The sequence below is a fragment of the Scyliorhinus canicula genome, chromosome 12, assembly GCF_902713615.1.
Source record: "Scyliorhinus canicula chromosome 12, sScyCan1.1, whole genome shotgun sequence".
NCBI lineage: Eukaryota > Metazoa > Chordata > Chondrichthyes > Carcharhiniformes > Scyliorhinidae > Scyliorhinus > Scyliorhinus canicula.
Genome location: NC_052157.1, coordinates 122,512,786 through 122,526,899, shown reverse-complemented (window position 1 = coordinate 122,526,899; position 14,114 = coordinate 122,512,786). Strand labels below are relative to the sequence as shown.

The window sequence follows — 14,114 nt, the reverse complement described above, 5'->3', positions numbered from 1 at the left end:
GGGAAACAGGGTAATTTGATGAGGTGGATTCAAAATTGGCTTAGTTGTAGGAGATAGAGGGTGATGATAGAAGGCTGTTTTAGTGACTAGAAACTAGTGTACAGTGGCATCCTACAGGGATCTGTGCTGGGTCCCCCTATTATTCGTCATTTGTCTAAACAACATGGTTACTATGTGGGGGACAGGATCAGGGCCGGCCCAAGGTACCGGCAACTCGGGCAGTCGCCCGGGGCGCCATGTGCTAGGGGGCGCCAGAGACTCGGGTCCCGCGCATGCGCAGTTGGGCCGGTGCCAACCAGCGCATGCGCAGTGGCCGCCCTCCCCCAGGGCGGTGGTCGCCCCCCCCCTCCGTCCGCCCCCCCTCCGTCCGCCCCCTCGGCCCCGCCCCCGCCCTCACCCTCGCCCCCGCCCTCGCCCTCGCTCGCCCCCGCCCCTCGCCCCCCCTCGCCCTCGCCCCCCCTAGCCCTCGCCCCCCCTCCCCCTCGCCCCCCCTCCCCCTCGCCCCCCCTCACCCTCCCCCTCACCCCCCCTCGCCCTCACCCCCCCTCGCCCTCGCCCCCCTCGCCCTCGCCCCGCCCCGTCCCACCTCCGCCCCGCCCCGCCTCGCCCCCCCCCCCCGCCTCCCCCCCCCCACCTCGGCCCCCTCCTCACCCCGCCCCCCCTGCCTCGGCCCCCCCCACCTCGGCCCCGCCCCCCCGCCTCGGCCCCCCCCCACCTCGCCCCCCCCCGCCTCGGCCCCGCTCCCCCCGCCTCGGCCCCCCCCGCCTCGCCCCCCCCCCCCCCCCCCCCCCCCCGAAGGGCGCTGAAGTTCAGCTTGCCCGGGGCGCCAGCAACCCAAGGGCCGGCGCTGGGCAGGATCAGTAAGTTTGCAGATAATACAAAGATTGGCTGAGAGATTAACAGTGAGGTTGAGTGTCTTTGGTTACAAGGAGATACTGACAAAATGATCAAACAGGCAAATAAGTGGCAGATTGAATTTAATTCCAAAAAATATGTGGTGATACACTTTGGAAGGAAGAACAAAGGGACCTTAGTGTTTCTTGTTCATAGATCTCTGAAGATGGAAGGGCAGGTCAATAGGGTGGTGAAAAAGGCATATGGGACACTTGCTTTTATCAACTGAGGCATAGATTACAAAAGCAGGGAGGTTATGTTGGAGTTATATAGAACTTTGGTGAGGCCACAGCTGGAGTACTGTGCGCAATTCTGGTCACCATATTATAGGAATAATATGGTTGCATTGTAGGGGATGCAGAGGAGATTTATCAGGATGTTCTCTGGGATGGAATATTTAAGTTATGAAGAGAGGTTGGTTATGCTTGGGACTGAGGGGCAACCTCATCACAGTCTACAAGATTATGAGGGGCATGGACAGGGTGGATAGGCAACAACTGTTCTCCTTTGTTGAAGAGTCAGTCACAAAGGGATACAAGTTCAAGATAAAGGACAGGAGATTGAGGGAGAATTTGAGGAAAAACCTTTTTACCTAGAGGGTGGTGACAGTCTGGAACGCACTGCCTAGGAGGGTGGTAGAGGCGGGTTGTCTCACATTCTTTGAAAAGTACATGGATGAGCACTTGGCGCGTCATAACATTGAAGGCTGTGGCCAAGTGCTGGCAAATGGGATGTGGTCGGTAGGTCAGATGTTTTTCATGTGTTGATGCAGATTCTATGAGCCAAAGGGTGTCTTGTGCAAGGTAGTTTCTGTGATTCTGTGAAATGAATTACTTTTGAAATGCAGTCACCGTTGGAACTTGGAGATATATCTAAAACACAAGAGAAGATGTTTGTGATTGTTGGAGGTTAATCATCTCAGTCCCAGAGCAATGTTGCTGGTGTTCCTCAGGGGTGTGTCCTAGGCCCAACTATCTTCAGCTACTTCATCAATGACACTCCTTCCATCATAAGGTCAGAACCGGTTATGCTCACTGTACAATCATTGTACAATGTTGAGCACCATTCATAACTCTTGACATACTGAAATTAAATGAAATGAAAATCGCTTATTGTCACGAGTAGGCTTCAATGAAGTTACTGTGAAAAGCCCCTAGTCGCCACATTCCGGCGCCTGTCCGGGGAGGCTGGTACGGGAATCGAACCGTGCTGCTGGCCTGCTTGGTCTGCTTTAAAAGCCAGCGATTTAGCCGAGTGAGCTAAACCAGCCCCAGGGTCCATAAGCAGCAAGAACCTGTCAATATTCAGGCTTGGCAGATAAGTGGTAAGTAACATTTATGCAACACAAGTGCTGGGCAATGACCGCATTCAACAAAAAGGAATTCCGGAAACCAATCATGAAAGCGGCTCACCGCCTTCGAGGGAAGTTAGGGGTCAGAAACAAATTCTGGCCTAATCAACGGCACCCACATACTGTGGAAAGAATAATGGCAATCCATTTTCTCACAGTAAAGTCTGACAGAAATGGCAAAAATGACTATATAATTAGTTTTCCTCAATGTTGGTATAGGAATAAATACTGCTAAGGGAGAAATCCAATTCCATTCTTCTAGTAATAGCATGGATTCTTCTTGAGAAGTATTAAGTTTAATCTCTCATCCAAAATACAGAGTAACTATTCCATGTAGTATTACTCCTGCAGAAACAAATACTACTGTGATGATCGTTGAATCATTATTGCAGAAAAATAATGGCACATTCTTCTGTTACTGCAGATCAATTATTATATGTTTGATTACTGAAGAATAACTTTGGTATATTCTGCAGTCACTAACGCGTTATTAGAGGTTCTGTTATTACTTCCAGAGTATTTGCTGCACATGCTCCAGAAGGGGCTCGATGAAGTAATCATCCTACAGTTATTTGAAAGAACAATAATTAAAATGTTGATGTGTGCTCTAAAAGACAATTGTGAATAATGGGAAGACAGTGGCACAGTTGAATTGCCACTGGATTTGTGATCCAGAGACCGAGGGTATTGCTTTGGGGACCTGCGTTCGAATCTAACCATGGCAGATGGTGACATTTGAATTCAATAATAATCTGGAATAATCAATAATAATCATGAAACCATTGTCGATTGTAGTAAATATCCATCAGGTTCACTCATGCCCTTTAGGGAAGGAAATCCGCCATCCATGGCTGACTCCAGATCCACCGTTATGTGGGCGACTCTTAAATGCCCGCTGAATTGGCCTAGCAAGCCATTCAATTGAAGGGCAATTTGGATGATGGCTGACCCAGCAATGCCCACAAACAAAATGAGTCTTTAACCTCTGCAGTGCCACTAGGGGGAGACACTAAGCAGAAACCATTTAATCCCCCCCCCACCCCCCACCCCCCCCCCCCCCACCCCCTCACCCCCCGCACACCCCTCTCACCATAACGAGTGAGAGAACAGAGAGGGAGAGCCCCTCACAAACATTCTACAAAACTCTGCTTGGTTAGCTTCAGAAAGGTATTGTCATAGCGATGGATCACCCACCAAACATTTGAACTTCCGGTTTTCTGTGGCAATAAAGCAAACTTTTAGTATAACCTAACACACAATAGCTGACAGGTGTATTTTTTACATTTTTCTCTCTGAATTTCACAGGTTACAATGCTTGGCGGAGATTCTGTGGCCTTCTGCAACCCAGGAATGTACGTCAACTTCAACAAGTCCTTAAAAATTATCCATTGGCAAGGAAACTCATCGACTTGTATGGCACTCCTGACAACATCGATGTGTGGATGGGAGGGATCTCCGAACCCTTTGTGGAAGGTGGAAAAGTGGGCCCCTTGTTTGCCTGTCTAATAGGACAGCAATTCAAGAACCTGAGAGATGGAGATAGGTAATGGACATTATTAGCAGAACAAAAACAATTGAAAGCTTTGACACCCATTGAGCTGTGTGCTTACACTTCACCATAAAGGGATTGGAGATCAGAGCCAGGGAACTGCCTGATGCTGAAATCTCTTAGCCAGGGTGGTTACAGATTCAGTCAATCAATAGTTGTGTTGTCGAGTAGAACAGGTTGACATTGTAGTGGTCACTGTGCAGAAAGATTTAGTCACTGTTCTTTACCTTTCCTTAAATTTCCATGAGTGTCAGTCAAGAGAAGGTCACCAGACCACAAAGATGCCAATTAGCTTAACCACTTGATCTCCTGAGGAAGTGTGAAGGCAAACAAAAGTGAAACAACCTGACATTAAATGGCTGGATATGAGTTCATTGGGAAGGAAAAACAAATCAAAGTAGAGTGAGACATGTCTGTAGTAAAAATGCAAAAAAATTGAGCTTTTAAGACTGATTTTAACTTGGGTTCTTATGGCAGCAGCAAGCTTAAAGTTCCAGTGCTGCAGTTACTGCTACATTCCTGCTCCAAGCCCAAGCAGCCTCAGTTTTCTGAGGAGCTTCTCAAGCAGCCCAGGTACTCTCCAGATTCAGGAGGGACTCTCAGTACTCTGTGCTATTATCACATTGGGCCCTGTTGCAGAGGGACACTTTCCTCTCTCTTTCTCTTCCTAACAGCATGATGGATTGCCTTAAATATAGACTGAAACAGGTCAAGAAGGTGGCTCACCACCACCTCCCGAGGGCAATTAAGGATGTGCAACAAATGCTGGTCTTGCCAATGACTCTCTGATCGCCTAAAAAGAAAAACCTGGTCTGGTTATAATATGGGAAAGTGTGAAGTTGTTCACTTTGGCAGGAAGAATAAAGAAGCAGAAAATACCTAAATGGAGACGCAGAATGCAGAGGTGCAGCAAGATTTAGGTGTTCTAGTGTATGAGTGTCAAAGCGTTAGTATTCGGGTGCAGCATGTAACCAAGAAGGCTAACGGAATGCTGTCCTTTATTAGAAGAGGAATTGAACATAAAAGTAAGGATTAGCAAAATACTGATGCTGGAATCTGAAACCATAACAGGGAACACTGGCAAAGCTCGGCAGGTCTGACAGCATCTGCAGGGAGAGAAAACAGTCAATGTTCTGAGTCCGTTTGACTCTTCATCAGAACTAAAGAGAGGGAGAATGCTGTAGCTGTGAGAGATTGCAAGAAGATGTAGCAAACTTAAGAACAAGAGTCAGATGGTCTGGTGTAGGAGGGAGTGGAGGGAAAGGGAAAGTAAGGTTCTGTTTCAGTTATACAGGGCATTGGTGAAACAACATCTCGAATACGGTGTGTAGTTTTGGTCTTCTTACTTAAGGATGCAAATGCATTGGAGCCAGCCCAGAAGAGGCTTAGATTGACATCTTGAATGGCCAGGTTGTTGTGAGGAAAGATTGGACTGACTTGGCTTATTTCCACTAGAGTTTAGAAGAATAAGGGTGACTTGATTGAAGTTTGTATGATCCTGAACAGTCTTGACAAGGTGGACATGGAAAGGGTGTTTCCTCAAATGGGTGAGTCCAGAACTAGGGGGTATGGTTTGAAAATTAGGGGTCACCTTATAGGACAGAGAATGTTTTTCTCTCAGTGAATTTTGCAACTTTGGAAATCTCTGCCTCCGAAGACGGAAGAGGCCGGATCATTAGATTTTTTTAAAGACAGAGATAGATAGATTCTAGTTTGGTAAGGGAATCAACGGTTATAGGGGGTACATGGGAAATGTGGAACTCAACACAAACAGATCAACCATAATCTTATTGAATCGCGGAGCAGGCTTGAGGGATCAAATGGCCTATTTCTCATATTCATATGCAGTTTGATGGCAGCACGATAATGAGGTCAGTCATGTGTCAGCTTGAATAGCTAAGCATTCTGTCTGCTGGTCAATCCTTCGAACCCCAGAGTTAATATACCCACAGTTTGTTATGGTTTTGATCTAAAAGGTTATGGCTTCAGCAACCAGGGACGTAAGTAACTTGTTTGAAGTTATTGTCTAACTACGGGTATCAGCAAACAAACATGGTGACCTGCTCTGCTACACAGTCCTTCCTGAAAGTACTCAGCAATTTAGCCAACATTCGTGGACTGAGGAGAGTAGGGTTAACATTTCAGGTCGTTGGCCTTTGGTGAGATTAGGAAAACTTCACAGATGACCGCGTATAAAGAGGGGAAATAGTGCAGACAAAATTAAAAATCGGCTGTAAAATTAGGAACTGCTGACTGTTGCTTGTGACACATTACTGCCCAAGAACCAATGGTCTGTGATTAGGAGGACTGGAGAGGAATGAATATCACAGGGAAGAAAAAAGGAGACAATGGTGTCCAGGCCTTAATCAAGACTATGGACATGAACCCTAATTAGATCTTCAGACTGAGAAACTGAATCTGTCCCTTAAATTGCAGAAAATCCAAATCCCCTCCCCAACCCCGCACTTCACCATAAACCTACTGCATGTCGGGGTCAGTAAATGTCTTCCCCCATGGGCGGCATGGTGGCGCAGTGGTTAGCACTGCTGCCTCACGGTACCGAGGACCCGGGTTCAATCCCGGCCTGGAGTCATTGCCCGTGTGGAATTTGCATATTCTTCCTGTGTCTGCGAGGGTCTCACCCCCACAACCCAAAAGATGTGCAGGGTATGTGGATTGGCCACACTAAATTGCCCCTTAATTGGAAAAAAATAATTGGGCATTTACATTTTTTTTTAAACCTCTTCCCCTCCCAGACTTTTCTGTTGCTCTTATACTCAGCAATGCAGATGGACTCTTTGCAGTCAATGTGTTAAATCTGTACTTTCCAGAGAATTACCTGTGGTGAATGTAATATATGTGTATATATGATAATTCACACTGTCTTTGCAAAGCGCTGTGGCGCTATCCTGCCACTAGGGGGAGTAGCTCTGGGAGTACTCAGGAACTTGTACTGGGCTTCACCCTTGGCTCCGCCCATGACTCCTCCCTCTAGTGCCGCTGTATAAATACCCTTGTCCAGAGTCAGCCTGAGTTCACTACGAGTTCATCAACGGGTAACAGGCTGGCTCTGAAGTAAGTCGATTAAAGCCTAGATTCATATCGGAAACACGTGTCTGGTGAATTGATGGTTCCATCATTACCAACAACGTTTCTCTTTGTATTTCAGGTTCTGGTGGGAAAATAAAGACATTTTTACTGTTGGCCAACGTTCGGCCCTTGCTGAAATCTCCATGTCCAGAATGATCTGTGATAACACCGGGATTCAATTTCTTCCTCGGGATGCTTTTAAATTTCAAACATTGCCACGAGGATACGTACACTGCAACCAGATACCAAAGGTGGACCTGAGTCCCTGGAAGGAGGATGCGCGAGGTAGGGTATTACTGGGCTAGGTCCAGCCTTCAGAATGCTGACATAACAGTTCATTTATGCTTGAAGGTAAAACTAAGCAAATCTGATGGTGTAAGAAAAGAACAAAAATACACTCCCGAGCTAAACTCCATTAACAACCTTTTCTGTCTGCTCTCGTGACACAGGGACCAAAACTCTGAGGGGTTAAGGGCAATATCTTCAGAATCCAGAAACTTAGACTTATTAATATGGATCACTTTACCTATTCACCTTCTTGTTCTATTACTCAAGCACACTGAGTCATTGTCGCATCTTCTACATAATCATCTCACTCAATCGCTCAATCCTTTCCTTTCTCTCCAGCACCCATTAATGTCTTCCACATTTTCCTGACAATTTATTACACAACTCTGTTAGCTCTTGCTCTCCATTTTTATCTTCTCTTCTTATAGCCTCACAGCACAGAATATTCTTTACTCCACCTTTAGCATCAGCCCCAAAGCTCAATCCAGGTTAAATAGTGCAGGAGAGCATGTCAGGTACAGCAACAGGCATATCTAAAAACTGGTGAAGCTAAAACACAAGACATGCATGCAATACATCGTAAGCAGAATGCTGTACACAGAGATGAGCCATTCCACACCTAATAGATCAGGTCAAATCTCAGCAGTCCTGCTGTAACCAATGAGTGGTAATGAAAATTGAACAACTAACAGCAGGGGAAAAGCCTGCCCATCTTTGAAAGTGCAACACTTGTTCAGTATGATATTGAAATGTCCATCTAGATTTAATGTACTGAAGGCTCTGTAGTGGAACTTGAGCCATAATCTTTTTACACAGAGTGAATGTTACCAGGATTAACTGGTATTAGAACATAGAACATAGAACAGTACAGCACAGAACAGGCCCTTCGGCCCTTGATGTTGTGCCGAGCAATGATCACCCTACCCAAACCCACGTATCTACCCTATACCCGTAACCCAACAACCCCCCCCTTAACCTTACTTTTTAGGACACTACGGGCAATTTAGCATGGCCAATCCACCTAACCCGCACATCTTTGGACTGTTAAAGTGCATCATTGTTTTGCAATGATGCACTTTAGAAGGCTTAATTAGTAGAACAAAAAGGGATTTATTGACAAGTGATCTTCAGGAGCGGCACGCTTGCATTTAGTTCTAACATACCTCTGCACTAGGAGAACGCCTCCTCTTGGGCTGATTCCCCACTCTGAGTCCTGATCCTTTTCTCTGCTGTGTTGCCCTTAAAGGGGCAATCACCACATGTTTGCAAATCTCTCTCTGGATAGAGTGTTTAATCACTTCCGTCAACACAGATGGTAGTGTTTGCCAGTCTCTCAGTTTAGATAAAATAAATAATGATCGGTGCTTTCTTTGTGCAGATGCACAACTTACCCTAAGGTAGAAACTGATTATTATTAGAAAGAAGAAAGTTCTTATTCAGCTGTGACAGTGTAATAATCTCTAGAGGAGGTGCTTTGTTACTTTCTTGGGTCAAGAAGAAAGGCCACTCAATTTTTCGCTGTGCTGCTCCCTCGGGGATTGAATGGTTGTGTGCTTGCACCTATGTGAGAACAATCTTGTCTCTCTGGACTGATTGACGGGATGGGCTTTTTCAATTTCACATTGGCTTCTTTTCTTAAATGTGGCAAATACTCAGTGGAATTGAAGCTGTCTCCATTTCCCACATCACCCTTCCACAGGGATTAACTTTGCATTTATTTACTTTTCTGTTCTCTTCTCACTAATTTGCCTGTTTTATTTTCAAGTGGTCAGAACATTGGAAGTACACAACATAATGTTCTCCGTAGCTCTGGGTTTCGTTTCTCCTAATTAGTGTATTTTTTCTTACCTTTTACAGTGACCCCCTGTGGCTCTGTTCCTGTTGTGGACCACGGCCATTTCTCGATCTGTAAATCCTCGGTCAGGTACACTTGTGAGTCCGGATTCGAGCTGGTGGGAGGAAATACGCTAACTTGTCTGAGTAATGGGCAGTGGAATATTGCACCACCCGCCTGTGTAGGTAAGAGCCAAAATCCAGCACCTCGGAATAGCAAGTGTCATTGGTTGGCACAAGGCGAGAAGGGTCGAATATAGCCACTACAATTGTAATTTTCACCTTCGTCATCTGAGCTCTAAACTGTAAGAGGAGGTTACCTGTCAAATCCTCCCCCATTGACTCTCATTGTTCTTTCCTTTCTGTAAATGTTAGCCTTAGTTTCAGATGATGGAGGCAGTATTGTTAAATGAATCATAGATCCTAAAGTGCATTTAAACATGTGATCTACTCTTGCAATTCTTTCAGAACCCCAGTCTATTGGATCTCAAGTTGCTCAAAATGGCACTGGAGGACCTAGAGGAAATTGCTGTCAACCTATTCCAGTATCTCAAAGTGCTCCAAAAACATCAGCCTTTTCTGCACAACTTAATGTAAGAAATCTGAGACTAGGAAACCCAATTCCATGTATAAAGGAGTTCTACAATGGCCAGAGACATTACAATGGTCGAACGGGAATATTCACTTGTCAAATAGCTGGAGTATATCAATTTTCGTATCACGCTGGAGGGGAGCGACAAGTAACCTTGTTGCTCAGAAAGAATCGTTCTCAGGTGATCATCTCAGATGTGTCAAATAGATACGGGAGTTCTATTATATCAGGAAGCGCCATCATTCAGTTGAATTCTGGTGATCAAGTTTGGTTAGAGTTAAGGAGAGGTTCCTTAAGCAAATACAGCTATTTTCTGGGCAATTTACTCTTTACAGTTTAATCATCTTCCTTTTTCGAGGCATAAACAAGGATCTTTACAATAGAATGTTAAAGGGATCTGTTCCTGGGGTAAATTCTGAGCTGGGAGCCGGAATTCACCGGTCATTGCGATTGACTTTTCCCGCCGGCAGCGCACGCCGGCCAGTGCGTTTTCTGGCACCGTGGGGTGGGTACAATGGGGAATCCCATTGACAAGCGGCGGGAAGATAGAATCTCGCCTCCACCTAACGGCACGCCACCTAAAAACAGGTGACTGGCAGACCGGAGAATCCCACCAAACCCACTTCTCAGCAGTTGTTTTGTCAGGGGTCGTATGAATTCCTGTGACAGCTCGTGGCCCGTGACAACTCTCCTTCATGCCCACCAATAACCTAAAAATTTGAAGTACAAAAGATGAGATTTACGGTGTGATAAATAATCAATCATCAGGTAAATAATTAGTTTACAATCCAGATGAATGACTGCAGCTCCAGTGCCCCCACTCTCTCGGCCCCAAAATCAGTTCCACCCATCACAGTGCGTGCACTGTACGTTGTTTCTGGTTTCTTCAAGGAAGACCCTTCACTAACTCTGACAATTGATCCTATTTCATGCACGGGAATTGTAATTTTCTGCTTTGCAACAATCAGTTGTTTGTATTGCGATGATTGGACCCAATTATTCATTTGGATATAATTCTTATGGGGTTAAATTAGAAAATGAGTCTCATTCATATTCTGAATGATTGCAATGAACCAGTTTTGAAATCAGTGGCTACGCATTCTAAAAGATCTTGGCAGAACTTCTCTTTCAAAATGTTTATTCATTTGAAAATTCAATTGTATGAAAATCTGAAATCTTGGTTATATGAAATAGACAATAAACTCTGGTTGCTAACCTCAGTGTCATTCATTACTTGTTGCCTTTCTCTTCTCTTTAGAGGTGGGCATTTGCAATGAGTTACCCCAGTAAGAGACAGGCTGATCTGGAAAGTTGAGATGAGAAGCAAAAAAAACAGAAGAAGTAGAGAGCGGAATTTTCCATTCTGTGCGCGGAGTGCTGGGTGAGGCAAGAAAATCACAATCCACCGGGTGGGACAGGGCCAGAGAAATCCGGAATCCTGAGATCAAGGCGCCATTTTTAAAGGGTGCCCAGTTCTCCGATATGAAACACAGGAAGCTCACCCCCACATATACACACACATGGAGACCCCCCCCCCCACCCCCCATGCACAGAAGGGACCCACCCAACACACAAAAGTAGACCCCCTCCAAATGATATAGGCAACCTTCCAGACCCCCCCCCCCCCCCCCGACACTGCCCCATGGCACTAACTGCTGAGGACAGGGGGATGCCAGGGTACTACCGGGGAATGTAACCTTCTATTATTAACAGTAATTAGAATAGGCAAAAAATATAACTGGTTATCTACTATCTGAGTCCCTCTTTCTAACTACCCCAACTGTCTACTCATACAGGCAAACAACAGAGGGAAAAGGGTGATTGAGAGGTGAAGAAAATACTAATAAAATTAAAGGAGTAAAAGAGGCGGGACTCTCCGTTTATGAGACGTCAGCAGCGTGGGAAAGGTGGTGTTTTACACCCAAAGAAATGGCGCAAAATGGCCACCGATCCTCTGTTAGGCTGTGGCTGGCATGCCGGCACCATAGAGCACCCGGCTCTATCTACTGATACGGCTCAGAGAATTGCCGGGTCCATGACTGTGCATGCGCATTGCAGCCTGCAGCAGCCGTGTCGTGCTACAAGGCGGCGGCCACTTGCGGATCTGGCCCACCGAAATAGTGCCCCCCCCCCCCCCCTTTGATCGGCTCGCGCACCCCAGGCCACCCTCCAACAGTGCCACCAGCCCCTGATAAAGTTCCCCCCACTCTCGGATCAGCCCTCCCCTGACTGTGGCGGCACTGGACTGAGTCCACAGCCGCCACGCCGAGTTTGCGATGGATGGGACCACGAGTGATCCACACAGTCGGGAACTTGGTCTGTCGGGGGCGGAGCATTGGGGGCAGGCCTCAGGCATTGTCCGGTGGCCGTCGATACATGGCGCAGCATACTCTCCGAGTACGTCGCTTTGGAGGGGGCGGAGCATCGCAAAAGCGACACCACCCCCATTTCGGTCGGGAACTGTGATTCTCCGGCCGATCGGCGAACACGATTTCGGCGTCGCAGTCCGAAGAATCCAGCCCTAAGTGTTGACGCCAACTGTGAATCCGTGGACTATCACGCAGGAAAATCTGCGCCACACCTGCACTGATTCTGTTACGGTTGACGGGCAAGCACCAGCACCCACGTGGAACACAATTGATTCTAATGAAAAACGGTGCGGTATTTGCCGGGTCCATGATTGATACTCAGGAGGCTGACAAGCTGCAGCCGCACATAAACAATACACGCCCCTCCCCCTCCCCCCACACACATATCCCAGCCAAAAAGATGGTACTTGTTGTGCTGGAGTGCCCAGTCCATTGATGGGTTGTCCGGGGCCAGAGCGGGGATGCCCTGGGGAATACCTATACAACCCGTGGCACCAGGTTCAAAGGCTGTTCGCGGTGTGCCCAGCTGCATGGCTACCTTGCCGGCTGCGGCAATGGTGCTCCATGCCCATCCATGCCGACCCCACGGCCCACCTCCTGGACATCCCTCTCTACTCCTCCCAGCCCTGGCAGAAGCCCCCCGGCCAGCGGCACAACTGTCAGCAAACTATGGAGTTGTTGGCCACCTTCCGTACCCCCCTCTCACCCTCAGCAGTGCCACGCCTGTTTCATGATTTGTAAAAGCACAAGTGAACCTCACCATCGGGAACTTAGCCCATCGTAGGCGGAGAATCACGGAGGCCCAGGAGAGTACTGGGTCGAGCCCGCTAATAATATGCAAACGTTGTCTACTGTACGTGCGGAGTGAAACGCATTGATGCCGTTTGAGGTGACAGAGAATCGCGATTTGGCACCAAATCGGTGCCTGCCGCATTTTTGGGGTTGGAAAGTATTCTCCCCCCAATCGTATTTCCCGATTTCAGCATTGGCTAACAGAGAATCCCGCCCAAGCTCTTTGAAGCACTCGGATGAGTCCTAGTTAGTTCTTTCTTTTTTTATATAAATTTAGATTACCCAATTCATTTTTTCCAATTAAGGGGCAATTTAGTGTGGCCAATCCACATCTTTGGGTTCTGGGGGTGAAACCCACGCAAACACGGGGAGAACGTGCAAACTCCACACGGACAGTGACCCAGAAACAGGATCGAACCTGGGACCTCGGCATCATGAGACAGCAGTGCTAATCACTGCGCCACCGTGCTGCCCGTTAGTGCCTGTCTGAAGGTTAGGCCTCAAATTCGATACTTTCTTTTCCTTCAGCTTATAATGATCTTCACTATAGTCTCACAACGACAGCAGGCAACCAGCAGCAGAGAGAGGGAGATAACACAACTACTCTTCCTTCGAGGGTCTAGAGGCTTTTGGTCAGCTTGTCTACTTTTTCTGCAGATTCAAGATCATTTCAAGTTTACTAAAGCATGTGCCAGGCACTCATTGGTTTTAGAAGAATAAAGCAGTTCTTTCGGCAAGACTTGTTCCTTTCACTTCCAAGACCTAAACACTGTGGTGATGTGCATCACTGTAAATACACAAGGGGTTAATGTAAATACATGTAGACTAGCTAGACACTATAGGGAGCACCAGAGACATGACACACAGACACTCAACCAATAGAACAGTTAGATAGGACACAACCAATGGGCATTCACGATACACACAGAGATGACACTACCACCGGAGGGCATTACACCAACCCATATATAAAGGACACCACACACATGATCTGCCTCTTTCCAGTGGAGACAGTCAGTGAGTAGAGACACAGGGTTGATTCAATATCATGCACCACGTGGATTGCAGCAGACTGGTTAGTCAGTCTGAGTAGCTATAGAAGGATTAACAGTAGTGTCGAACCAGAGTAATAGAAGTGTAAATAGTTTAATAAACGTGTTGAAGTTATCTCCATGTCTGAACCTTCCTTTGTCAAGTGCACCACAAGGAAGCCGCTTATGCTATGCCGAGAACATAACAAGACAAACACTTCTGCCAAGCTCTCTCAGAAAGCATCATGGGTGGGATTCTCTGATCCTGAGGCTAAGTGTTGATGCCATCGTAAACGCCGTTGCATTTTATGATGGCGTCAACAGG

The 14,114-nt window shown here is 46.8% G+C and overlaps 1 protein-coding gene across 1 annotated transcript in view; it reads left to right on the top strand.

Moving 5' to 3' along the window:
• Nucleotides 1–10,812, top strand: part of LOC119974769 (eosinophil peroxidase-like) — a 64,582-nt gene extending 53,770 nt beyond the window's left edge. Inside the window, exons 11-14 of the mRNA XM_038813985.1 lie at nt 3,551–3,788; nt 6,964–7,169; nt 9,030–9,191; nt 9,474–10,812. Of these exons, the coding sequence (XP_038669913.1) occupies nt 3,551–3,788; nt 6,964–7,169; nt 9,030–9,191; nt 9,474–9,937 (1,070 nt within the window). The 3' untranslated portion in view covers nt 9,938–10,812. The remainder of the gene's footprint in view (nt 1–3,550; nt 3,789–6,963; nt 7,170–9,029; nt 9,192–9,473) is intronic.
• Nucleotides 10,813–14,114: the final 3,302 nt, after the last annotated feature.